This window comes from Phaethon aethereus, assembly GCF_964289735.1.
Source record: "Phaethon aethereus genome assembly, chromosome: 2".
Taxonomy (NCBI): Eukaryota; Metazoa; Chordata; class Aves; order Phaethontiformes; family Phaethontidae; genus Phaethon; species Phaethon aethereus.
The window spans coordinates 135,267,595-135,287,265 of record NC_138582.1 but is presented as its reverse complement, the minus strand read 5'-3'; the positions used below and the strand labels follow the sequence as shown (position 1 = coordinate 135,287,265).

At 41.9% G+C, this 19,671-nt stretch overlaps 1 protein-coding gene across 4 annotated transcripts in view; it reads right to left on the bottom strand.

Annotated features, from left to right (window-relative positions):
• Positions 1-196: 196 nt before the first annotated feature.
• Positions 197-19,671, bottom strand: part of OSBPL3 (oxysterol binding protein like 3) — a gene marked incomplete at its 3' end in the record, with an annotated part of 48,419 nt that continues 28,944 nt past the window's right edge. For all 4 annotated transcript variants that reach the window (XM_081996912.1, XM_081996914.1, XM_081996913.1 and 1 more), the window contains 9 exons: positions 19,334-19,584; positions 17,349-17,486; positions 10,061-10,124; positions 7,020-7,098; positions 4,813-4,957; positions 3,344-3,488; positions 2,534-2,660; positions 1,848-1,970; positions 197-293 (listed from right to left, as the gene is read on the bottom strand). In XM_081996912.1, the coding sequence (XP_081853038.1) occupies positions 197-293; positions 1,848-1,970; positions 2,534-2,660; positions 3,344-3,488; positions 4,813-4,957; positions 7,020-7,098; positions 10,061-10,124; positions 17,349-17,486; positions 19,334-19,584 (1,169 nt within the window). The remainder of the gene's footprint in view (positions 294-1,847; positions 1,971-2,533; positions 2,661-3,343; positions 3,489-4,812; positions 4,958-7,019; positions 7,099-10,060; positions 10,125-17,348; positions 17,487-19,333; positions 19,585-19,671) is intronic.

The following is a 19,671-nucleotide window of genomic DNA, read 5'->3' as shown; positions in this document are numbered from 1 at the left end:
ATTAATTATCAGATTCTAAATTATGCACAATTCTGGAGATATGCACACTTACACACATACACATGCCCCACACATATATTTTATGTGTGTATGTGTGTGTGTATATATTTATGTAAATATATAGATATATTTTATATATACTTCTTCTAAATCAGATCCAAAATACAACACGGAATATCTTCACTTGGCTCCTCTTTCACCAGAGGACAGGATTGTCCAGTTTGGAAAAACCAGGTTCTTTTCTAAGCTCCATGTAGGTTCCATTGCTCACCCAGGAGTCATCGTTGGATTTCCTATCAAAGATTAAACAAATGTCTTAAATGTAAAGCTTATATTTTCCATGCACATGCTGTGTAATGCAGTGTAGCACTATGTACCGACACCAAATCCAGCCCATGAACCAGGTGCAGTGCAATTCAGTACAGTCTTCAAACAAGGCAATATAGCTTGGGGAGTCGAACTGGCGTGTCTGCACTGGGCCTTGGAGACGCACCTCAGTAGCCTATTGTTCAGCTGAGATCCACACTCTTATTTCACTGTCACATGCCAGTACTTAGCACTTAAAACTACAGTCCAGGTTTATTTCATGGTCTCAAAGGCAGCTTTGAGTGGACAGTGGAAACTTTCTGTCTACCTCTCCAAAGATGGCTCACCATGGTAATTGCATAGAGAGCCAATATCTCTCAGTCAAGAGGCAAGACTCATTGCACTAGGTACCGTACCCTGAAGGAATCAGTCTGCTTTTAATCTAGTGCACAACAGCAAATTATTCTTTTCAGGAACTGAAGGCTTGTGACTTTTCAAGAGAGAAATCACTACTGAAAAGCCAAATACATAACTCATATCCACTCTAACACTGGGTGACACTTTTGCTATATAGTAATTAAATTTTTTATTCTGTTATTTAAATCTACAGCACAAATATAAATTTTCAAATTCTTATTGTGAAGGTTCAAATCCTCATTCGCATTCCCAGTCCTCACTGTGAATATACAATTACGAAGGATTGGACTTTGTCTCTATCCTGTCTTTTTAGCCTGATGGAAGCAACGTTTGCTTCTCTTTGGCAGGTGTGATCGACATGATGAGTTAGCTCACCAGCTCCTTGGACAAGTAGTGGTCTGAGGCATTTCCTTTTTGCACCTATTTTAAACGTTTCTGTGCTCGTCAGAAGGACTGTATCTACCTATCTGGAAAAAAAATGGGATCCCAGATCTGTTAACTGTAATACATAGGCCCATAGAACATTCACCTTGGCTCCAACTCTTTCACTGCAGGAGAACAGAGAAGCTGGAAGGCAAAAGGCCATGCCCTCACTAGCATTCATTTTTGTCTTTTGATGGCTGAAGTCTCCCATTAATTGATTTACAACAGGAAGAAATAAAGTGCCCTCTGAATGATAATTCTCTACCTATCACATAAAGCAAACATGTTCAAAAATAGCCCTGGAAATTAAAGGCTCCAACTGTGCACACTTCTGCACAAGGCAATCCCACTGAATTCAGCAGAAGTTCAGCAGAGGTAATTAAGCTAAATCCAGCTACTTCATCTTGCTTGAAAAAATCAAAGATGCTACATGCACTCAAGCAAATTCAAACGTAGACTAAATATCAATCACCAGCAAGGTAAAAAAATAGAAAGAAATTCAGGGATGCATTAATAGTTAAAACTCTACGATTATATGTTGTTTTTTCAATACTGGAGTGTTCTACATTGCCGAAGTACAAAAATCAAGACTATAGAAGAAACCTGGAAAAAACTGGAGCCTACTCTATGGCAGTTTAGAACCAGAACTCTAATAAGAATTTCAATAAATGATAGTATATGCTAATCATAATATATAGTACCTGAAAAATCTAGGCTGATGCTCTAGATTGTTTTCTTCCAGCACCTTCCGTCGTTCTCTCTGTAGCTGCTCGATCCTCTGCTTTTGCATTTCAGCTCCTTCAATATTCCCTTCTTCTAGAAACCTGCAGCACCAGTGGTGATAAGAGACACAATTGATGCTCCTGGCCCCCATCTTTGCCAGGTCCTCCAAAACTCCAGAATCTAATATTTACAGCAGGCAGTTCACTGGGTTTGAAAGGTAAACAGCTACACCTGCAGACAACTGCACTATCAAAAAGCACTTAAGGAAAAGTAACTCTCATAACAAGCTCGGGGTCATCATTGTATTATATTCTTTCCCTTGGAAGTTAGCAACAGCAGAAATTCCACCACAGAACGAAATTTGAAGCATCTCAGTTTTTGGCTATTCAAACACAGTACACTTAACATCCAGTACCTGAAGTACTGAAGTTTGGAAAGGCAGTTACCTAGAAGCATGCAAGAGCCAATTTTAGGAAATGCTGGTCCATAATGACTAGACCATCTCTTGATAAGTGATTAAAATGTCTGTTTCAGATGTACATTAATGTAGAAGTAGAAACACACTGCAGGTATCTATACAAAATAGTCTGAACTTAGGGTAAAGTGAGCATACATAAGATTAAGAACTATGTGAGGAAGATATTTAAGTGTTAAAACTTTTTACCTTTGGTCCGGCCTAAAACGCGTATCAGTGGATGGGAGTAATGACCTAGTTTGCAGATCCAGTTCATTTAACTCAAGTGCAAATTGAGTAAATCCATACCACTGTTCATAATCTTTAGGCATCGGATCTACAGAAGAAAAAAGTACATTCAGAATTCCAGTTAAATGCTATTATCTTTAGAAGGAAAATTCCAAACTCCTCTCAGTCATTTATTCATCTCTTAAGGACAGTCTCAATTCTGGGGGAACAAGAGGTTTTAAATAATGTGACAAAAGAGAACATTCCCCTTGATAATTGTTCTGCAATGAAACAGATTTCTGTTCTCTCAGCTGAATCAAAGCACAACTGTGATGAAGGCCATGGTATTACCTTAGTGCCTTTTCACACTATAGTAGACAAAACCCCACAAGTTCTGGAGAAGTTCAGATATGGCTGTCATTATAGAATCGAGCTTTGTGGGCTATTCTCCAATGTTTCATACATGAAATATACCACACTTCTCTACACAAAAAGTGGGGGGGTTTGTTCCCTTTTTTTCTCCTTTATTTCCTTTTCGAGTTCTCAGTACCCACTCCATGCCCAAATATGAAAATGAGGGAGTATGAAAATGCAGAAAGCCATGGGATTAAGTTCTCCATATTATTTAAGTTAAATGATGTATTCTTCTGGTTTAAGTTTTAAGTTCTTTACAAAAATCTAGTATTCCACATAGAAATAACAGGAAGTTGGGGCCTAATAAAGAGATGAAAATAGTAAGCTTGTTCTCAGGCAGATCTTAAGTTCTGTACGTTAGCCATTCTGGTCACTAACTCGCTCTCCATATGCAGTTTGAAGATGAAGTTGTTCCACAGTATAAACTTTCATGCCATTTCCCAAAGAGTCGATGCACAACTTTCCCAGCTTTATCCATGACACTGCCTTCAATCTCATGTGCATTTGGATTCCAGTACTTTGCCTAGAATTAAAAGAAACAAGGGGAAAAAAACCTAAGAGATCAAGCGTGAGTCATTTTGCCATGTCAGTAGCACCATGCTGTAGAGTGCTTTTCTGAAATGAAAACTATACACTTAGGTGTGCGTTGCAATATCCTATGCAAACAACTGCTGTTAGTACTATTAATCAGCTTATAAAAATACTAATGTTGAGAATCGTATTTATTTTGTTTGCTTTTTTGGGGGGCAGTAGTAGGTGAAGCACAGCTGGACTTGAATTTTACCCAATGACAGGTAACACAGACTCCTGACTTATCTACATCTTCCCCAAATTTACAAAAGAGGAAGAGAAAGAACTGATAACAGTAATCTCCACTTTAGACAATTTACAGTATCAAAGGTGTAAGATTTGCAGGCTCTCATTTAAAATTTGAACTCTAAACATACATTGCAACATTGCAAATACGTTATAGTATTTTCAAATAAGTATTTGAAAAAAACCCCACCCTAATGCTTCTTCAAAAGCACAAAGTATTCAGGGAAACAAGAAAAGGAAACTTTCCTTCTGCTGCTGAGCATGCCATGCTGCATAGGTATGCTGAAGTACTTAGCTTGTATCTGTATGGTCTGTTTCTATTTAAAACACAGCCTTTCCCCGGCAATCAGATACAGAAAATGCAGGTTAAGGTATGTCTCCTAGCATGCTTCGCAAAACTATTTCCCAGGTTAGAAATTCCGGCATCGTTTTAGTTTTCATTGATTTTCCTTTACTAGGAAGAAGTCTATTGCCAAAAACTAATTTTAATTTCAGTTATAAGGGCATTTCCTGATGAAGTTGTATCTTGATGCCTCGTACTGAGGCAAAAGCTTTGAGTAATACCACAACCTCTCTCTTAAGCTCCTTTGAGTACCTGCAAAGGGCTAGAAAAGAGCATTGGGTGAAGCACCCCACATAAGCACAACTGGTTCTACAGTTGCTGAATGAATGCAACCACAGCACATGCCAATGCATTAGCAGGAGGTATATGGTAGACCACCTTGTGCCTACCTCTCCCATCAGACAGAGTAGGTTTTTAATCGTATTTCTTCCTTTCCCCATACTTTTCTGCATCTCAAGTGGAATCACCTGAGAAAGCTGTTGCTTCTCTTTCTTGACTGGCTCTATCTAATGAGTGGCAGTTCCTTCAGAGTTAAGGTTTCTCAAAGAATCACAGGTAATTACAGAAGAACTATAGGAAAATACTGCTTCTAAGCAGTTGTACTGAGCTTCAGTAGAGAGCATCCACCCACTGCTGTGTCTGTTAGAAAAGGCACTGCCAACATTGCTGTGGTTACTGCTCTGATTACCTTTATGAAAGTCAGTTTACAGTGGCAAGTGTCATCGTGAAGATTTTTGATGATGATCTCTCCATAGTGTTCAATCCATCTTTGCCCACTTAAGATGTTATGGATGCAAGATGTCACCTTGTTCCATGCAAAATGGTCTTTAAAACTGCAAGAAAAATACACACAAGAAAAATCTCATACCATGTTCAAACAAGCTCATAAACTTGTGGAAAAAAAATTGCAGAGAACTTGTATTAGAAAAGCTCCACAAAACTATTTTTTTCTGGAATGCCTCCTCTTCTTGTCCCACACCATCTCAAAAACAAACGCTATGACAACAATACTGTCTCCCAGAAAACACTTTTCACTTCTGCTATAAACTTTGATCTTGAACTCAGTTTTCTCTCAATTTATTTGTCCCTCTTTACCAGTTTTAAGTTTCTAAAAGTAATCATTCTGATATCTTCTATTGGCTGAAATGCCCATTTCACAGCTTATAACACAGTGACAACTGAATACACAAGGACATGAGTCACCAGAGTCATCAAAAGGCTTATTGAGTGGAATGACCTTGGCCCAGGCTCTCAAGGCTGAGACCCTATGTGTGTGCCTCAGGCAAGAGCAAAAGTTCTCATCAGGTAGTTCAAGATAAAATTGCACACTGCAAGACAAGGAGAGATGAAAAATACCCGTAGGTAATACATCATTTTACCTTTTATTAAAGAAGTATATGCTCTTATAAAACACCTTTATAAAACTTCAAGTAAAGGAAAGTCTCATGAAGACTTATATTCTAAAATTAGTTCTGGGTATTGATAGCCAAGTCACTACTTGGTAAGGTACAGGGTAAGCTTACAAAGCACCAGTTTCCCCACAGCAACTGCCTTGCACACATCCCATGAGGATATAAGAATCTTTCCTTACCTCCCCTTAATCACTTGCTTTCACTTTCTGCTTTGTAAGAACATGCACAAGGACAGTTTTTACAGACTAGCAGATATGCAGCCAATTTACCCCACAGTAAGTTGTTTTCCTGCCCCTTCCTGCAGGTCATGGTATTTTTAGCATGCATAATACAGCATGTATTTGCTCAAAAAATAACCTTAATACTAATGCTTCATTTTTACCTGTAGCCTCAGTACCCTTTTTGTACCCAATTCTATATCAGATACACAAGGATAGAAACCGGCACATGGAGACCACACATGAATCACATAATTTTCCAGTTCATCAGCCCACCATGGGCCCTCATCCATTAGTTACCTTGCCTCTGAACCCCCACTCACATCCTGAAGACCTTTCACTCCACGGCTTAGGCTAGCCACTATGAACACAACACGTTTTATACATTACCTTTTGGATACTATCTTACTACATCGCAATTTTACCCACTTAAAAGAAAAAAGCATGCTTAGGCGCTTAGTCTGGTAAGTGCTAAGTTCTTGCGTTATTTTTCTTTTTTCAGATGTCAGAATAATTAATTTTGTAGACTCTCTTGGGAAAATAGATTTAATTGGACACTACTCAACCTTTAGATCTCTGGTTCTGCAAACACAGCCAAATTTTAAAGGATTGTAATTGTTGATCTGTAACGGGCATTCTGACAAGCCAGCATAGGAATACTGCAGATTTTTATTAAAAAAATAAATTAGACTATACTCAACACATAATTACACTGGCTGCTCACTTCCTGGGATAATAAACACCAGGTACGCAACTGGTTCTATTTATCACTTACAATAATTATTTATCAGCCTCACCTACAGACCAGGACCTCATGGTGTTAGGGTCCGTACAAATATAGGTACAAAAGACTGCAACAACAACAACAACCTCTCCCCCAAATACATATTCAAGCAAAAGAATTCATAGCTTCCTCTACCACACAGTTTTTCCCTGTGAGTTTAAAATGCATATGAAGCTTGAAATTCAACTGAAGTATAAAAGTACCAACTTTGCTTTTTTCAAGATACTTAGGAGTGATGTTTTTTAATTAATCTTTTGGTTTTTTATAATCCTTGGAAAGAGTTAGCACATCTGTTATATGCTTCTGGTTTTGGTTTGTTCCCTCCTTTCCTTTCTTTTTAAATTAAATCATAATCACCAGTTCTTCCAAAGGTCTAATACAGCACAGCACAGCTTGTTCTCATCTGGACAAATGTGGCTCCAGTGTGTGCAAGTATGTCTGTGCCTGTGTGTGAACAGCAATGCATGACGCCAGCACTTACGCTGGAAGAGTCACATGTGTTGTACCAACTGGAACAATTTCCATGGACTTTCCCCAGAATTTGTTTTTCCATCTTACATCTGAAGGAGGAAAAAAAGAAAAGACAGGTTTAGTCATAAGCATGGGTGAATCATTCTATTTCTGGGTTCTACTTTACTTTCAAGAAAATAACAAAGTGCAACATAAAAGTGTTCAAAGAATGATGTGGACCTTTGAACATGGTTTTGTTTGGGGTTTTTTTCATTACATTATCAGTTATTTAAATAGCAAAGTAAAAGAGGTTTAAAAGTTCTCTCTCAAAAACTTTTTCAGAAGAGAGGAATTTGAACAAGCTATGGACAGGATATATTTATCTACAATTCAGTTGCTACTGAATAAATGCAGGTATTTCCAAAAACAAAAGCAGAATTTCAAATACAAAAATATAGCAACTAAGAACATCCACAGTGAAGAAGCAAAAGAATGTTTCAAAGGGCACAAAATTGCAGAGGGATTTAGTCCAACTTCCTCTGTAATTTAATTGGCCTTCTGAATCACAGAAAGACGTGTCCAAGCCTCATGTCATTTCTCAAAAATAACATGAGAAATCTCAATGCAAGTTTAGCCAAATTTATTGAGCAAAAACACCTGGAAGAGAAAGAAACCTGGACAGAGAAGCACAGCAGAAGGGGCATAGCATTAAATTAGACTAGATAATCAGACAGCAACTTTCATAGTAACTTCAGAGATCAGGGGAATAGTATCCTTGCTGTACTAGATGCTGGGAACTCCATCCCCTGCCCAATCTGAAAAAGAGGGAAAAAATAATCTCTAGTCTCAAAAAGATGCTAGTACTAACACAAGGAAAACCAAAACACTTTTTCCTATGCAATGTGGGGGGAAGCTGTTAAGCTGGCTGTGAGGCAGATGCTCAAACCGTAGTTAGGGGATTACATATCTCCCCAGTATATATGTTCATGTGATAGGACTGAGCCACACCAAGCTGCCTACCATTGCAAAGGCTTGGATGGGACATAGGGCAGAATTCCTCATGAAAAAAGTAACCCTCTTCTTATCACTTGAGAACAGGACCTTTTTTTTTTAATTTTGAAGTTTGATGCTGGGCCTGCATCCTTTGTGGCAGCAATGCTTTTGTGATTCCTATACCGCACAGTAAGAGTTCCAAAACTACCTTTGACTATGATGGTGTTGAGCCAAATTCTGTACTAGCTTTCTCTCTTCTGCAGTGGGATGGAAGAGAAAGGGCAAAGGCACACCCTGCTGAGTTTAACAGTTAAAACCTATTATCAGACTGTGTTATGTTCTATGTTCTCATAAATGGCACAGCTGTCCCACAGAGATCAGTACATGGGAAACATCTTGGGAACCAGTGTGTAATTTGATTATGCAAAAATTTTAGGACAGGTAAGAAAAGTAAAGTGTTATTTTCAAAGCTATGCTCAGAATAATTCAGGCACAGATGCTGTAATAGCTGGAACTTTCTATTCTGCATTTCCATTGTTTATGTATCCACGCTCCTTTACAAAAGCAGAGTCACCATCATAAGTCAGGGAAAACAATTTCCAAAATAACTGTCCCTGTCGGAACCCAGTCTTCTGGCTCACTAGACATGATCAAGAGGTTTCTTGATGTTGAAGCAGATGAACTGAGGTCAGCGTCTGGTGGGATGACAGAACTACTCTAGCAATGTTGCCGAGGACCGTCTCCTTTTTAGCTGAGGGGATAATATGGTAAGTGAAAAGCTCTTTGCACACAGAAAGAACTTACCTCATTGACAAGCTATCTTTATGAACTTGATATTAATCTTTCCACATAAGTTAATATAGCCCCATAACAAAAGGCCACAGCATTTACAAACTGCCCTTGCATTGGAAAAAAAATAATTGTCTAGATCTCCCATAAGCTCAGCTAGCCACATTTAAAAACAGAAGAAAACAAATCCAAACCCCAAAACCCTGCAGTACGCTGATTTAGTCTCCTGTGCTCATTAGGACCAAATCTCAGATTCTTTCTCATTGATCAGATTCTCAGCTCTCATCTTTACAGAAGAGCTTTGTTCTCTAAACAAATCTCTCTGTTGTCAAGATCTGTTAAACAAATCAGTCTCATCAGTTCTTATTAAGACAGGCTGCTATCTAGTCTCATTTATATAGTATTCAGTTACTGAATAAATTTTTGTTCATCTCTGCTTTTTGGCTAAGAACAAAAGGACTCTTGTACCTGTATTTGTTTACAAAGCAAGGAATTATATTGAATAATGAAACCCATACTAATGACAGAGTTCCAATTTCTGTTCAGTATGGCTCCATCTGTAATAACTATAATCAAGTCAGCAGAGTCAATCATAACAGAATTAAAGGTTATAATATGGCTACACTGTGAGTTGCAAACCTCTGGGTGAAGGAATTTAACTGAGTTAAAAGGCACAGTTATGTTCTATGTACTCTTCCAAAAATATCTAACCACACAGATACTGTGACTGGCTGACAACTTCACCAACATTACACAGCAAACAAAGCTCCAAAACAGTTTTTTTGAAATGGAATTTTAGTAGTCAAATAGCATGAAATCTTACATACTGTAATAATGCCAGCAGAGAAAGACATGGTAAATATATTTATCCTTACTGTTATGCTTATTTTTGGAAATTTTTTGCAGAACAGGTTTACAAGATCTGCCAAGGTTCAGGATTTAACCTGTAGTTTTTCAAGCTGTGTTCTAGCTTGTTTGCTTTATAAATAGCTTGAGGTACAATTCTTGTTTACTAAAGACCCCTGCAATAAACCTGATTTTAAAGAAATGCACGGCACCTCCATGAAAAAAAAATAATCAATGTTATTAAAAAAACTTGAACATTTTTATAATGGCAGAAGATCCAAGTAAGAAGCATGCAAGTAAGTACAGGTTAGCATTTCTTAAAGCCATTCTAATATAATTTAAGCAGGGAATTTCACCTTTTCCCAATTTCTGGATATTTCATGTTAGACATACAATGAAAATATTATGAACACTATAAAAGTAAATGATAGACTGAAGAGTTACCTTGCCAAAAAGCAAAATTCACAGATTCAGCACGGCATGCAGAAATAGGTGGATGGTGACTGACCTAATAGCAAGAAATGAAAGGAGAAAAAAAAAAAAAGATGGACATATTAACAATTGAACAGTCATTTTGGTTTGGGTTCTTTTTTTTTCCCCTTCATTTTTTGTTCATATATGGCATATTACAAATTGAACATTTATTTTCCTTTTACAGTTGTGTCCTGAAGGGGGAGTCGGTGAGATTAATAAGGTACCGAGACCTAAGAATCACAGAATCACAGAATCACTAGGTTGGAAAGGACCTTTAAGATCATCAAGTCCAACCATTAATCCAAAACCACCATGTCCCCTAAACCATGTCCTGAAGTGCCACATCCACACGTTTTTTGAACACTTCCAGGGATGGCGACTCCACCACCTCCCTGGGCAGCCTGTTCCAATGCCTGACCACCCTCTCAGTGAAGAAATTTTTCCTAATATCCAATCTAAACCTCCCCTGGCGCAACTTGAGGCCATTTCCTCTTGTCCTATCACTAGTTACTTGGGAGAAGAGACCAACACCCTCATCGCCAAAACCCCCTTTCAGGTAGTTGTAGAGAGCGATAAGGTCTCCCCTCAGCCTCCTCTTCTCCAGACTAAACAACCCCAGTTCCCTCAGCCGCTCCTCATAAGACATGTGCTCCAGACCCCTCACCAGCTTCGTTGCCCTTCTCTGGACACGCTCCAGCACCTCAGCATCCTTCTTGTAGTGAGGGGCCCAAAACTGAACACAGTATTCAAGGTGCGGCCTCACCAGTGCCGAGTACAGGGGCACAATCACTTCCCTGCTCCTGCTGGCCACACTATTCCTGATACAGGCCAGGACGCTGTTGGCCTTCTTGGCCACCTGGGCACACTGCCGGCTCATGTTCAGCCGGCTGTCAACCAGCACCCCCAGGTCCCTTTCCGCCGGGCTGCTCTCCAGCCACTCCTCCCCAAGCCTGTAGCATTGCATGGGGTTGTTGTGGCCAAAGTGCAGGACCCGGCACTTGGCCTTATTAAACCTCATACAGTTGGCCTCTGCCCATCGATCCAGCCTGTCCAGGTCCCTCTGCAGAGCCCTCCTACCCTCCAGCAGATCAACACTCCCACTCAGCTTGGTGTCATCTGCAAACTTACTGAGGGAGCACTCAATTCCCTCATCCAGATCATCTATAAAGATATTGAACAAGACTGGTCCCAGAACCGAGCCCTGGGGAACACCACTCGTGACCGGCCGCCAGCCGGATTTAACGCCATTCACCACAACTCTCTGGGCTCGGCCATCCAGCCAGTTCCTCACCCAGCGAAGAGTAAACCCGTCTAAGCCTCGAGCCGCCAGTTTCTCCAGGAGAATGCTGTGGGAGACGCTGTCAAAGGCTTTACTAAAGTCCAGGTAGACAACATCCACAGCCTTTCCCTCATCCACTAGGCGGGTCACCTGGTCATAGAAGGAGATCAGGTTGGTCAAGCAGGACCTGCCTTTCATGAACCCATGCTGGCTGGGCCTGATCCTTTGGCTGTTCTGCAGATGCCCTGTGAGCACTCTCAAAACCAACCGCTCCATAATCTTCCCTGGAACAGAGGTCAGGCTGACAGGCCTGTAGTTCCCAGGATCCTCCTTCCGGCCTTTCTTGTAGACGGGCGTCACATTGGCAAGCCTCCAGTCTTCTGGGACCTCCCCTGTTAACCAGGACTGCTGATAAACGATGGAGAGTGGCTTGGCAAGCTCCTCCGCCAGCTCTCTCAGTACTCTCGGGTGGATCCCATCAGGCCCCATAGACTTGTGGGTGTCCAGGTGGCTTAGCATGTCCTTGACTGCTTCCTCCTGGATTATGAGGAGTACATTGTGCTCTCCATCCCCGTCTTCCAGCTCAGGGGGCTGAATATCCTGTGGATACCTGGAGTGGCTATTAAAGACTGAGGCGAAGAAGGCATTAAGTACCTCAGCCTTGTCCTCGTCCTTGGAGACAATGTTCCCCGCCATATCCAGTAGGGGATGGAGATTCTCCTTGCCTCTCTTTTTGTTGTTAATGTATTTGTAAAAACATTTTTTATTATCCTTTACGACTGTGGCCAGACTGAGCTCTAGCTGGGCTTTTGCCTTTCTAATTTTGTCCCTGCTTGACCTAACGAGATCTTTGTACTCTTCATGAGTTGCCTTCCCCTTCTTCCAGAGGTGATAAACTCTCCTCTTTTCCCTGAGTCCCAGCAAAATCTCCCTGTTCAGCCAGGCCGGTCGCCTTCCCCGCCAGCTCTTCTTACAGCACATGGGGACCGCCTGCTCCTGCGCCTTTAAGATTTCCTTCTTGAAGACTGTCCAGCCTTCCTGGACCCCTTTGTCCTTCAGGACTGTCTCCCAAGGGACTCTCTCAACCAGTGACCTGAACAGGCCAAAGTCTGCCCTCCGGAAGTCCATGATAGCAGTTTTGCTGAGTCGTCTCCTTACTTCACTCACAACTGAGAATTCTATCATGTCATGGTCGCTAAGCCCAAGACGGCCTCCGACCACCACATCTCTCACCAGTCCTTCTCTGTTTGTAAACAGCAGGTCCAGCAAGGCACCTCCCCTGGTGGGCTCACTCACCAGCTGTGTCAGGAAGTTATCCTCCACACACTCCAGGAACCTCCTAGACTGTTTCCTCTCTGCCGTGTTATACTTCCAGCAGATGTCCGGTAGGTTGAAGTCCCCCACAAGAACAAGGGCCAGCGAATGCGAGACCTCCGCCAGTCGCTTATAGAATGTCTCATCCGTCTCTTCATCCTGGTTGGGTGGCCTGTAACAGACTCCCAGCAGGATGTCTGCCTCATTGGCCTTCCCCCTCATCCTTACCCACAAGCACTCTACTTGGTCTTCACAATCTTCGATTTCTATGCAATCAAAACACTCCCTAACATACAGAGCCACCCCACCGCCTCTCCTTCCCATTCTATCCCTTCGGAAGAGCTTATAGCCATCCATTGCAGCACTCCAGTCATGAGAAGCATCCCACCATGTTTCTGTGATGGCAACTACGTCATAGCTGTCGCGCTGCACAATGGCTTCCAGCTCCTCCTGTTTGGTGCCCATGCTGCGTGCATTGGTGTAGATGCACCTGAGCCGGGCTATCGATTTCAACTCTGGCACATTGAACCTACCCCTAGGTTCAACTCTAGTGAGCCCGGTTTTAGCCCCTCCCCCCTCCAATTCTAGTTTAAAGGCCTCTCAATGAGGCCTGCCAGCTCATGAGCAAGAATCCTTTTTCCCCTCGGCGTCAGTTGCACTCCATCATTTGCGAGGAGACCTGGTGCCGTGTAAACCGCCCCGTGGTCAAAAAACCCAAAATTCTGACGACGGCACCAGCCCCTGAGCCATGTGTTGATCAGGTGTGCTTTCCTGTTCCTTTCAGTGTTCTTCCCCGTCACTGAAGGGATTGACGAAAACACTACCTGTGCTCCCGCTCCATTGACCAGTCGCCCCAGTGCTCTCAAGTCCTTTTTGACTGCCTTCGGGCTTCTTAGCGCAACCTCATCGTTGCCAACCTGCATGACCAACAGCGGGTAGTAATCAGTGGGCCGAACCAGACCAGGGAGTTTTCTGGTGATGTCTTTCACCCAGGCCCCAGGGAGGCAGCAGACTTCCCTGTGAGTTGGGTCTGGTCGACATATTGGGCCCTCTGTACCCCTTAGGAGGGAGTCACCTACAACAATCACCCTCCTCTTTTTCTTAACTAAGGACGTCTTGATGCGTGGGGCTGGTTGACACACCCTAGGCACCCCCTCGGATGGACCTTCATCAGGGTCCTCATGTTCCTGTCCCTCATGTTCCAGAGCCCCATACCTGTTGTGTAAGGGCAGCTGGGACGGTGAGGGAGGCCGGGAGGGAATTCGCCGACCTCTCCGAGGAGGGACCTGCTTCCATTCCCCCTCATCTCTTAGGTCCTCTCCTTCTGCCCGGCAGCAAGAGGGCAGGGGATCTCCTGCTGCTTGTGGAGCCTCCACCAGCTGCCCCTGCCTCAGGGCCGCCAGGGAGTGGCTCCACCAATCTATCTCCCTCTCACACTCCCTAATGCTCCTCAGCCTCTCCCCTTCCTCTTTCAGCTCTGCCACCAGGCTGAGCAGGTCGCTGACCTGGTCGCACCGCACGCAGGTAGCGTCCCCATCGGTCTCTGGGACAACCGACAGGCTCAGGCACTCTCTGCAGCCGGATACTTGGACAGCCACGTGCCTGAGCGGGAGCTCCGTCTGTGTCGCCACAGTCTTTCTGGCCCCGGTTTTCAGCCGAGTGGCGACCATGGCTGCGCCTCCTCTGGGAGGACGATGGCCACTTGTACTGTACCCCGCCCGCACGCCTTCCCTGCACGCCCTGCCCGCGCAAACTGACGCGCTACGCCCTCCTGACGTGCCACGTCCTGTTTGCCCGCCCTGTTCGCCGCGCTCCGGGTCGCTCGCGCTCCCGGGGGCTGCTCTTGTAGGCGAAGGGTTTTGGCCGCCGCCGCCCTGGGCCCCGCCCACGCTGAGTCAGAGCTGCCGCTCGTTAGGAGCCCGCTCCGCCGGCCGGGGGTCGGGGGGGGGGGGAAGCTGGGGCACTCTCTCGCTCCCTGTGCTGCCGCCTTCGCGGTTTGGCCGCCTCGGGAAGGCTCCCCCGGCGCGATCCTTCGCTCCGTAGCCCTTCGCCTCTAGCTTCGCCGAAATGGCGGGCGAACTGGCTTTTAAACTGCCGCCGCCGCCCTGGGCCCCGCCCACGCTGAGTCAGAGCTGCCGCTCGTGAAAGAAGCCGTGAAAGAAATGGGAAGCACTTATTTTAAAAGGCCTGTGAATTTTGTTTATAGAGCGAAAATCTAACGATACATTTTGTACATTGTCTCTAATGTGATAATTACATTTAACCTTAGGGCCCCCTTAATATATTAATGGAAACCACACATAGACAAAAATAAAAAAAAAAAAGAAGGGCCAAATTCTTCTGTACAGTAAATACCCACAAAACCCTGACTATGAAGAAGACAGTGATCAGCATCTCTGAGGGGGCCACGGGTGGAGAAATCAAGCCATGAAGTCCCATCTAGCAACCTCTACTACTGCAGTCGTGACACCCCAGGTGTTTCTAGTGCGAAACTCTAACCACACGCACTGCATTTTATCAGCTTTGGGTAATAGCACATACATGAATTAGGGCAACCACCAAAATAGCAAAGCAAGGACTGTAAGTAAACAAACAAATACACAGTGCAGACCATGAGAAGGAAATAGTAAATAATAATGTAACTGCACAAAGTCAAAGCAGCCACTCCTCCTTGGCTGTAAATTCTCCCTTCTGGGTGAACACGACTAACAACTGACCAGGACCAACTCTTTGATGTGTAATGCTTACTGTTCTTTTGACAAAAACAACTTTATTTTCAAGTAAAATTGCTATTTCCCACCATGAATCTAATTTCTTAACCACCTACATGGCTCAAGTACAGTTTTACTTTCTTCTTTATTACTCATTTTGCAAATCTGTTACTGAGCATATTTTCCACAGGCATCCAGTTATTTACTGAACATCCTCTATTTGGTTAAAATAAAAAAAAGAGAGAACAGTACTAATTACTCTCAGCTATGCCCTAATCCACCAAGAGCAACACTCTCTCTCACATACTGCACCCAGATTAACCCCAGATGCCACTATAATTCATGGGTTAAACTTAGCGCTCTCTTAAACTGTTATAATTCTAGAGTAAGGTCATGGTGCTAAGTGGAGTTATTCTAAACTCACTCTAGTAATATAACAGAATCTCTGTTATTTTATACATTTTCCCCATCTATCCATGGATTACATACTATCTGCACTAACGAGTTATCTAAATGAAGCATCAAAATGCTTGCACAAATGAGCAATAAGCAACAGCTCCTGATGCAAAGAGAAATATTTAATGCTTGCAAGCAGCATGAAATTTCTTTCCTCCTATACTGCCCTCCCTTCCTAATATTACTCCACCCCATACTATTACATAACTTCACCACTCTATAAACTCATGTCACTTATTGCATGTCTTAGAACAATAGTTAACAGCCCAAGCTCCCTCATGTATTAAAATTCCTCTTTAGAAAAAATAGCCTTTGTACTGATTTATCTAATATTCAGGGGAAAATCCCTTTAATTCCATCTAACATTAAGCCCAGTACCAACCTTTATTTACCACTTTGTCACTCCAGTTTGATGATACAGTGGTAACTACAGTGCTCTATACACATCACCTTAGAACTGAAGTAACACAACGAAGAACCACAGTACTTGAACTTTAAATCTTATTTTTGCTTTGACTGTTTTGCCTTTTTTTTTTCTCCTTATTTTTACTCTTCCCTGTGACATTTACCAAGACTAAGGGAAGATCACATAGCACTCCTTTTTGTCAGTTCTAAAATATAATGTACAAAATGTTGTATCTTCAGAGGTGGTCTTCCTAAAGGAATCCTCTTAGAACGCTTTCTCTGATCAAATTTCTAGGTTGTACACCCTTGCCCACTGCACTTTTTGCATTTTTTGGAGGGGGTTATGTCTAGACAGAACAAGACAACTTTCAATCATTCTTACTCTGCTAGGCACCAGATTCTTTAAGTTTTACCTCTTTTTAACATATGTGTCAAGCTTAGCAATTTTGACAGCTTGGCTGGTTTAAATTTAGTATTTTTGATCCATACTTAAAATAATTCCCCAATAGGAGAATTATTATTCATAAACACTCAGGCCTTGATGTGTTGTACACAGCCTTCACCTACTAAGCTGCGGTACCAGATCTGAAAGGCTTAGCCCACAAAGTGCTTGGACAGGAAGCAGAAATATTCATGGCACCATAGAAAATACTAGCAGTTGATTGACTCACACAAGGGATGTATTTGTTATAAAAGAAGACATTAAACAGCTGAAAATACAGTATTTTTAATGATCACACAAAAAAGAAAATGACAAGAATGTGAATGCTTGTTGCAGTTGTGATCAGATTTCAGCATGGGGAATGGCACTCTACTTAACCAAATTATCTAGTTACTGGAGTAGGCAGCCTGCCAAGCCTTTCCTTCTTGAGTGTCAGCTGTTGGTTGTCTTGTTCCATCCCAGAGTTAGCAGACTTCCCTCAAAAAATAATTTCCTTCATTTATGATTCTGCAATGTCCCTTGAGTTTTGCTGGGCGCAGGTTATGTAAAGTAATTTTGTATTTTGCTATTAATTCCAGAGGATTCCAGCCATGCATTTAGAATTAAGCAGTGTATCAAGTAGCAAATCTAAGGGTTGCAGCACAACAGTACCTGTTCTGCAAAGAACTGGAAACCCTTATCTTCACGAATACATTCATAGGTTTCTCCAAGCACAGGATTAAATGGCTTACTTCCAGCTCGGTAGTAACTGGATGCATATGCAGAGACTGCAAAGGCAGCTATATACACCTGGGGATAACATATGCGGAATTGTGATTAATTAATTTACCACAGCCATGCACAATTTTTGCTATACATTCTGATTCAACAGAAGGAAAAAAAAAAAAAAGTCTTATCCTGACATCAGAGTCTGCATTTTTCCCATCATTTGCAGACTACAAACATGCATGCCTTTTGCAAGTTAAGCACTAGCTCACACATTAGAGAATTATTCATTTTTCAGAGAGTCATTCAATGGTCCAGGGATGGAGTTATTAGGGTCAAACACTTTCATCAACTCAAAACAGCATTTCTGAAAACTGTTCAAAACAGCTTAGCATTTTGCAACACAGTTCAAAGCAGTAACCTTAAAAATCACTGTTTGATTTGGGCTTTTGTAGTTATGGTCTGTGATTCTATGGATCTACCAACTGTCCTTTTCCTAAACATGGCACAGGAAGTACTGGATGAGTTTTCACCAACTTTGATATTTCTAATGCAGTCTGAATTGAATTCCCTTTTATCTACTGTGTGCTATTACCTAATTATGAAACTGTTCTTGATTATGACTGAGACACAGGTAACCCCTTCCAAATTTCTGCAGTCAACTCAAGCATAATTCCTTCTAAACCTGAGGAATTAGAAGTTGGGGTTGTTTGATTCAGGTCTCTTTTCTGCCACTTTTCTCCCTTTTCATTCCCCTTTCCTCATCTTGTGAAAACGTAGATGCTCTCCTTTCACAATTTCAGAAACTGAATTCACTTCAGAATGGCTCTTTTATGAACTATTGCAATTACTATGCAACAGCTAGCATTAACTTTGCCTCACAAATTTCTCAAAGGCACAGAATACTCCATTTCTGAGGTAATTTCCAGATGCTTGGGTATGGGAAGGAGGGAAAAAGCTTCTTTTCACTCCCATATGAACTGCTACTGCTCATTTCCTTTTCCTTTTAACATACGTTCTCAAGAGAAAAAAAAAAGCTATGCGACGAAAACCCCAGTTAACCCTTGCAGAGTGGCAGAATGGAGCAAGAGGCTTTTCAAACACTATTTATAACATGACTATTTACATTCATTAATAACCTGATTGAAGATATCTTGAGTTGAAAAGGCTTAATTCAGTTTAAGGGACAATCTATACCTTTCTTTTAAGAGAATTTACAAAGCTTTTAATCCTTTATTTATGGGCTTACATATTAAGTAGCTCTTGTGCACCTGGAAGCAGAGCAACTGAAATGCATTTTTCTCTCATTCTTTTGCAAAATGCTGAATTTGGGGTTCTGCACTCGCAGAAGATGACACTGTTACTTTAACCAACATATATTCATATTGCATGGCTTTGAGATCTTGAACATTTTTGATCATCCCCAAAACTTCACAAAACCAGTTAATAAAACAAATGGAGCTCATTTAGTTTATATAAAAATATCACAGTAGTGTAGGGCTGGAAGATCCAGCATCCTCTACGCACAAATATGTTACCAGATTAGACACCCTTAAAAGAAGATTTATTGTACCTTTCATACTCAAGAGGGAAGTATGTACATTCAACCCCTTTCCCTTTTTGCTGTAAATTTTTAATCTTACAGAGTAAGAGCTGAAAAACAGAACTAAACTACTTCTTTGTTGTACCTTGCAGGACAGCAAGGTACTTGAAGAGAGAGACTTCCTGACAAAGCAACAGAAATTATAGAAGAGTCAAAAATAGTGGGTATGCAAGTATGTACAGACACACATTTGGAGCCTGCCTCTCTCAGCCAGGAGAAAAAGAAAAATGGAACGGAACATCTTCATTTCTTTGGCAGATTGTTTTTATATTTACTCTATTCTAATTATATGGAATGTTACTAAGTATTTGCAATAACATATATTTACCATCCGTTCAAATGCGTTAGACGTATGTGCTGCTTTATCTAGTAGTTCACTGTACTCCAGCTCCTCGCAGAGACGCTGAAGGGTGTTAAGTGGCTCATTTAATTCAACAGGCATGGCCACTTTGGAGAGATCCTTTCCTATGTTATTTCTCAGGATGTTCCATAGGCTGATGTTACTCGTATTAGGACACGGAGCTGGTAAACATGTTCTTCGTTTAGAACTGCATCCGATTTCACTTTCAGAAATACAGTCTGAAAAGGAAGGAAGTGGCAGAACAAGTCAATTCACTGTTTACTTCATTTCAACCCCCTTGCAAACATATGTTAAAACACAACCAT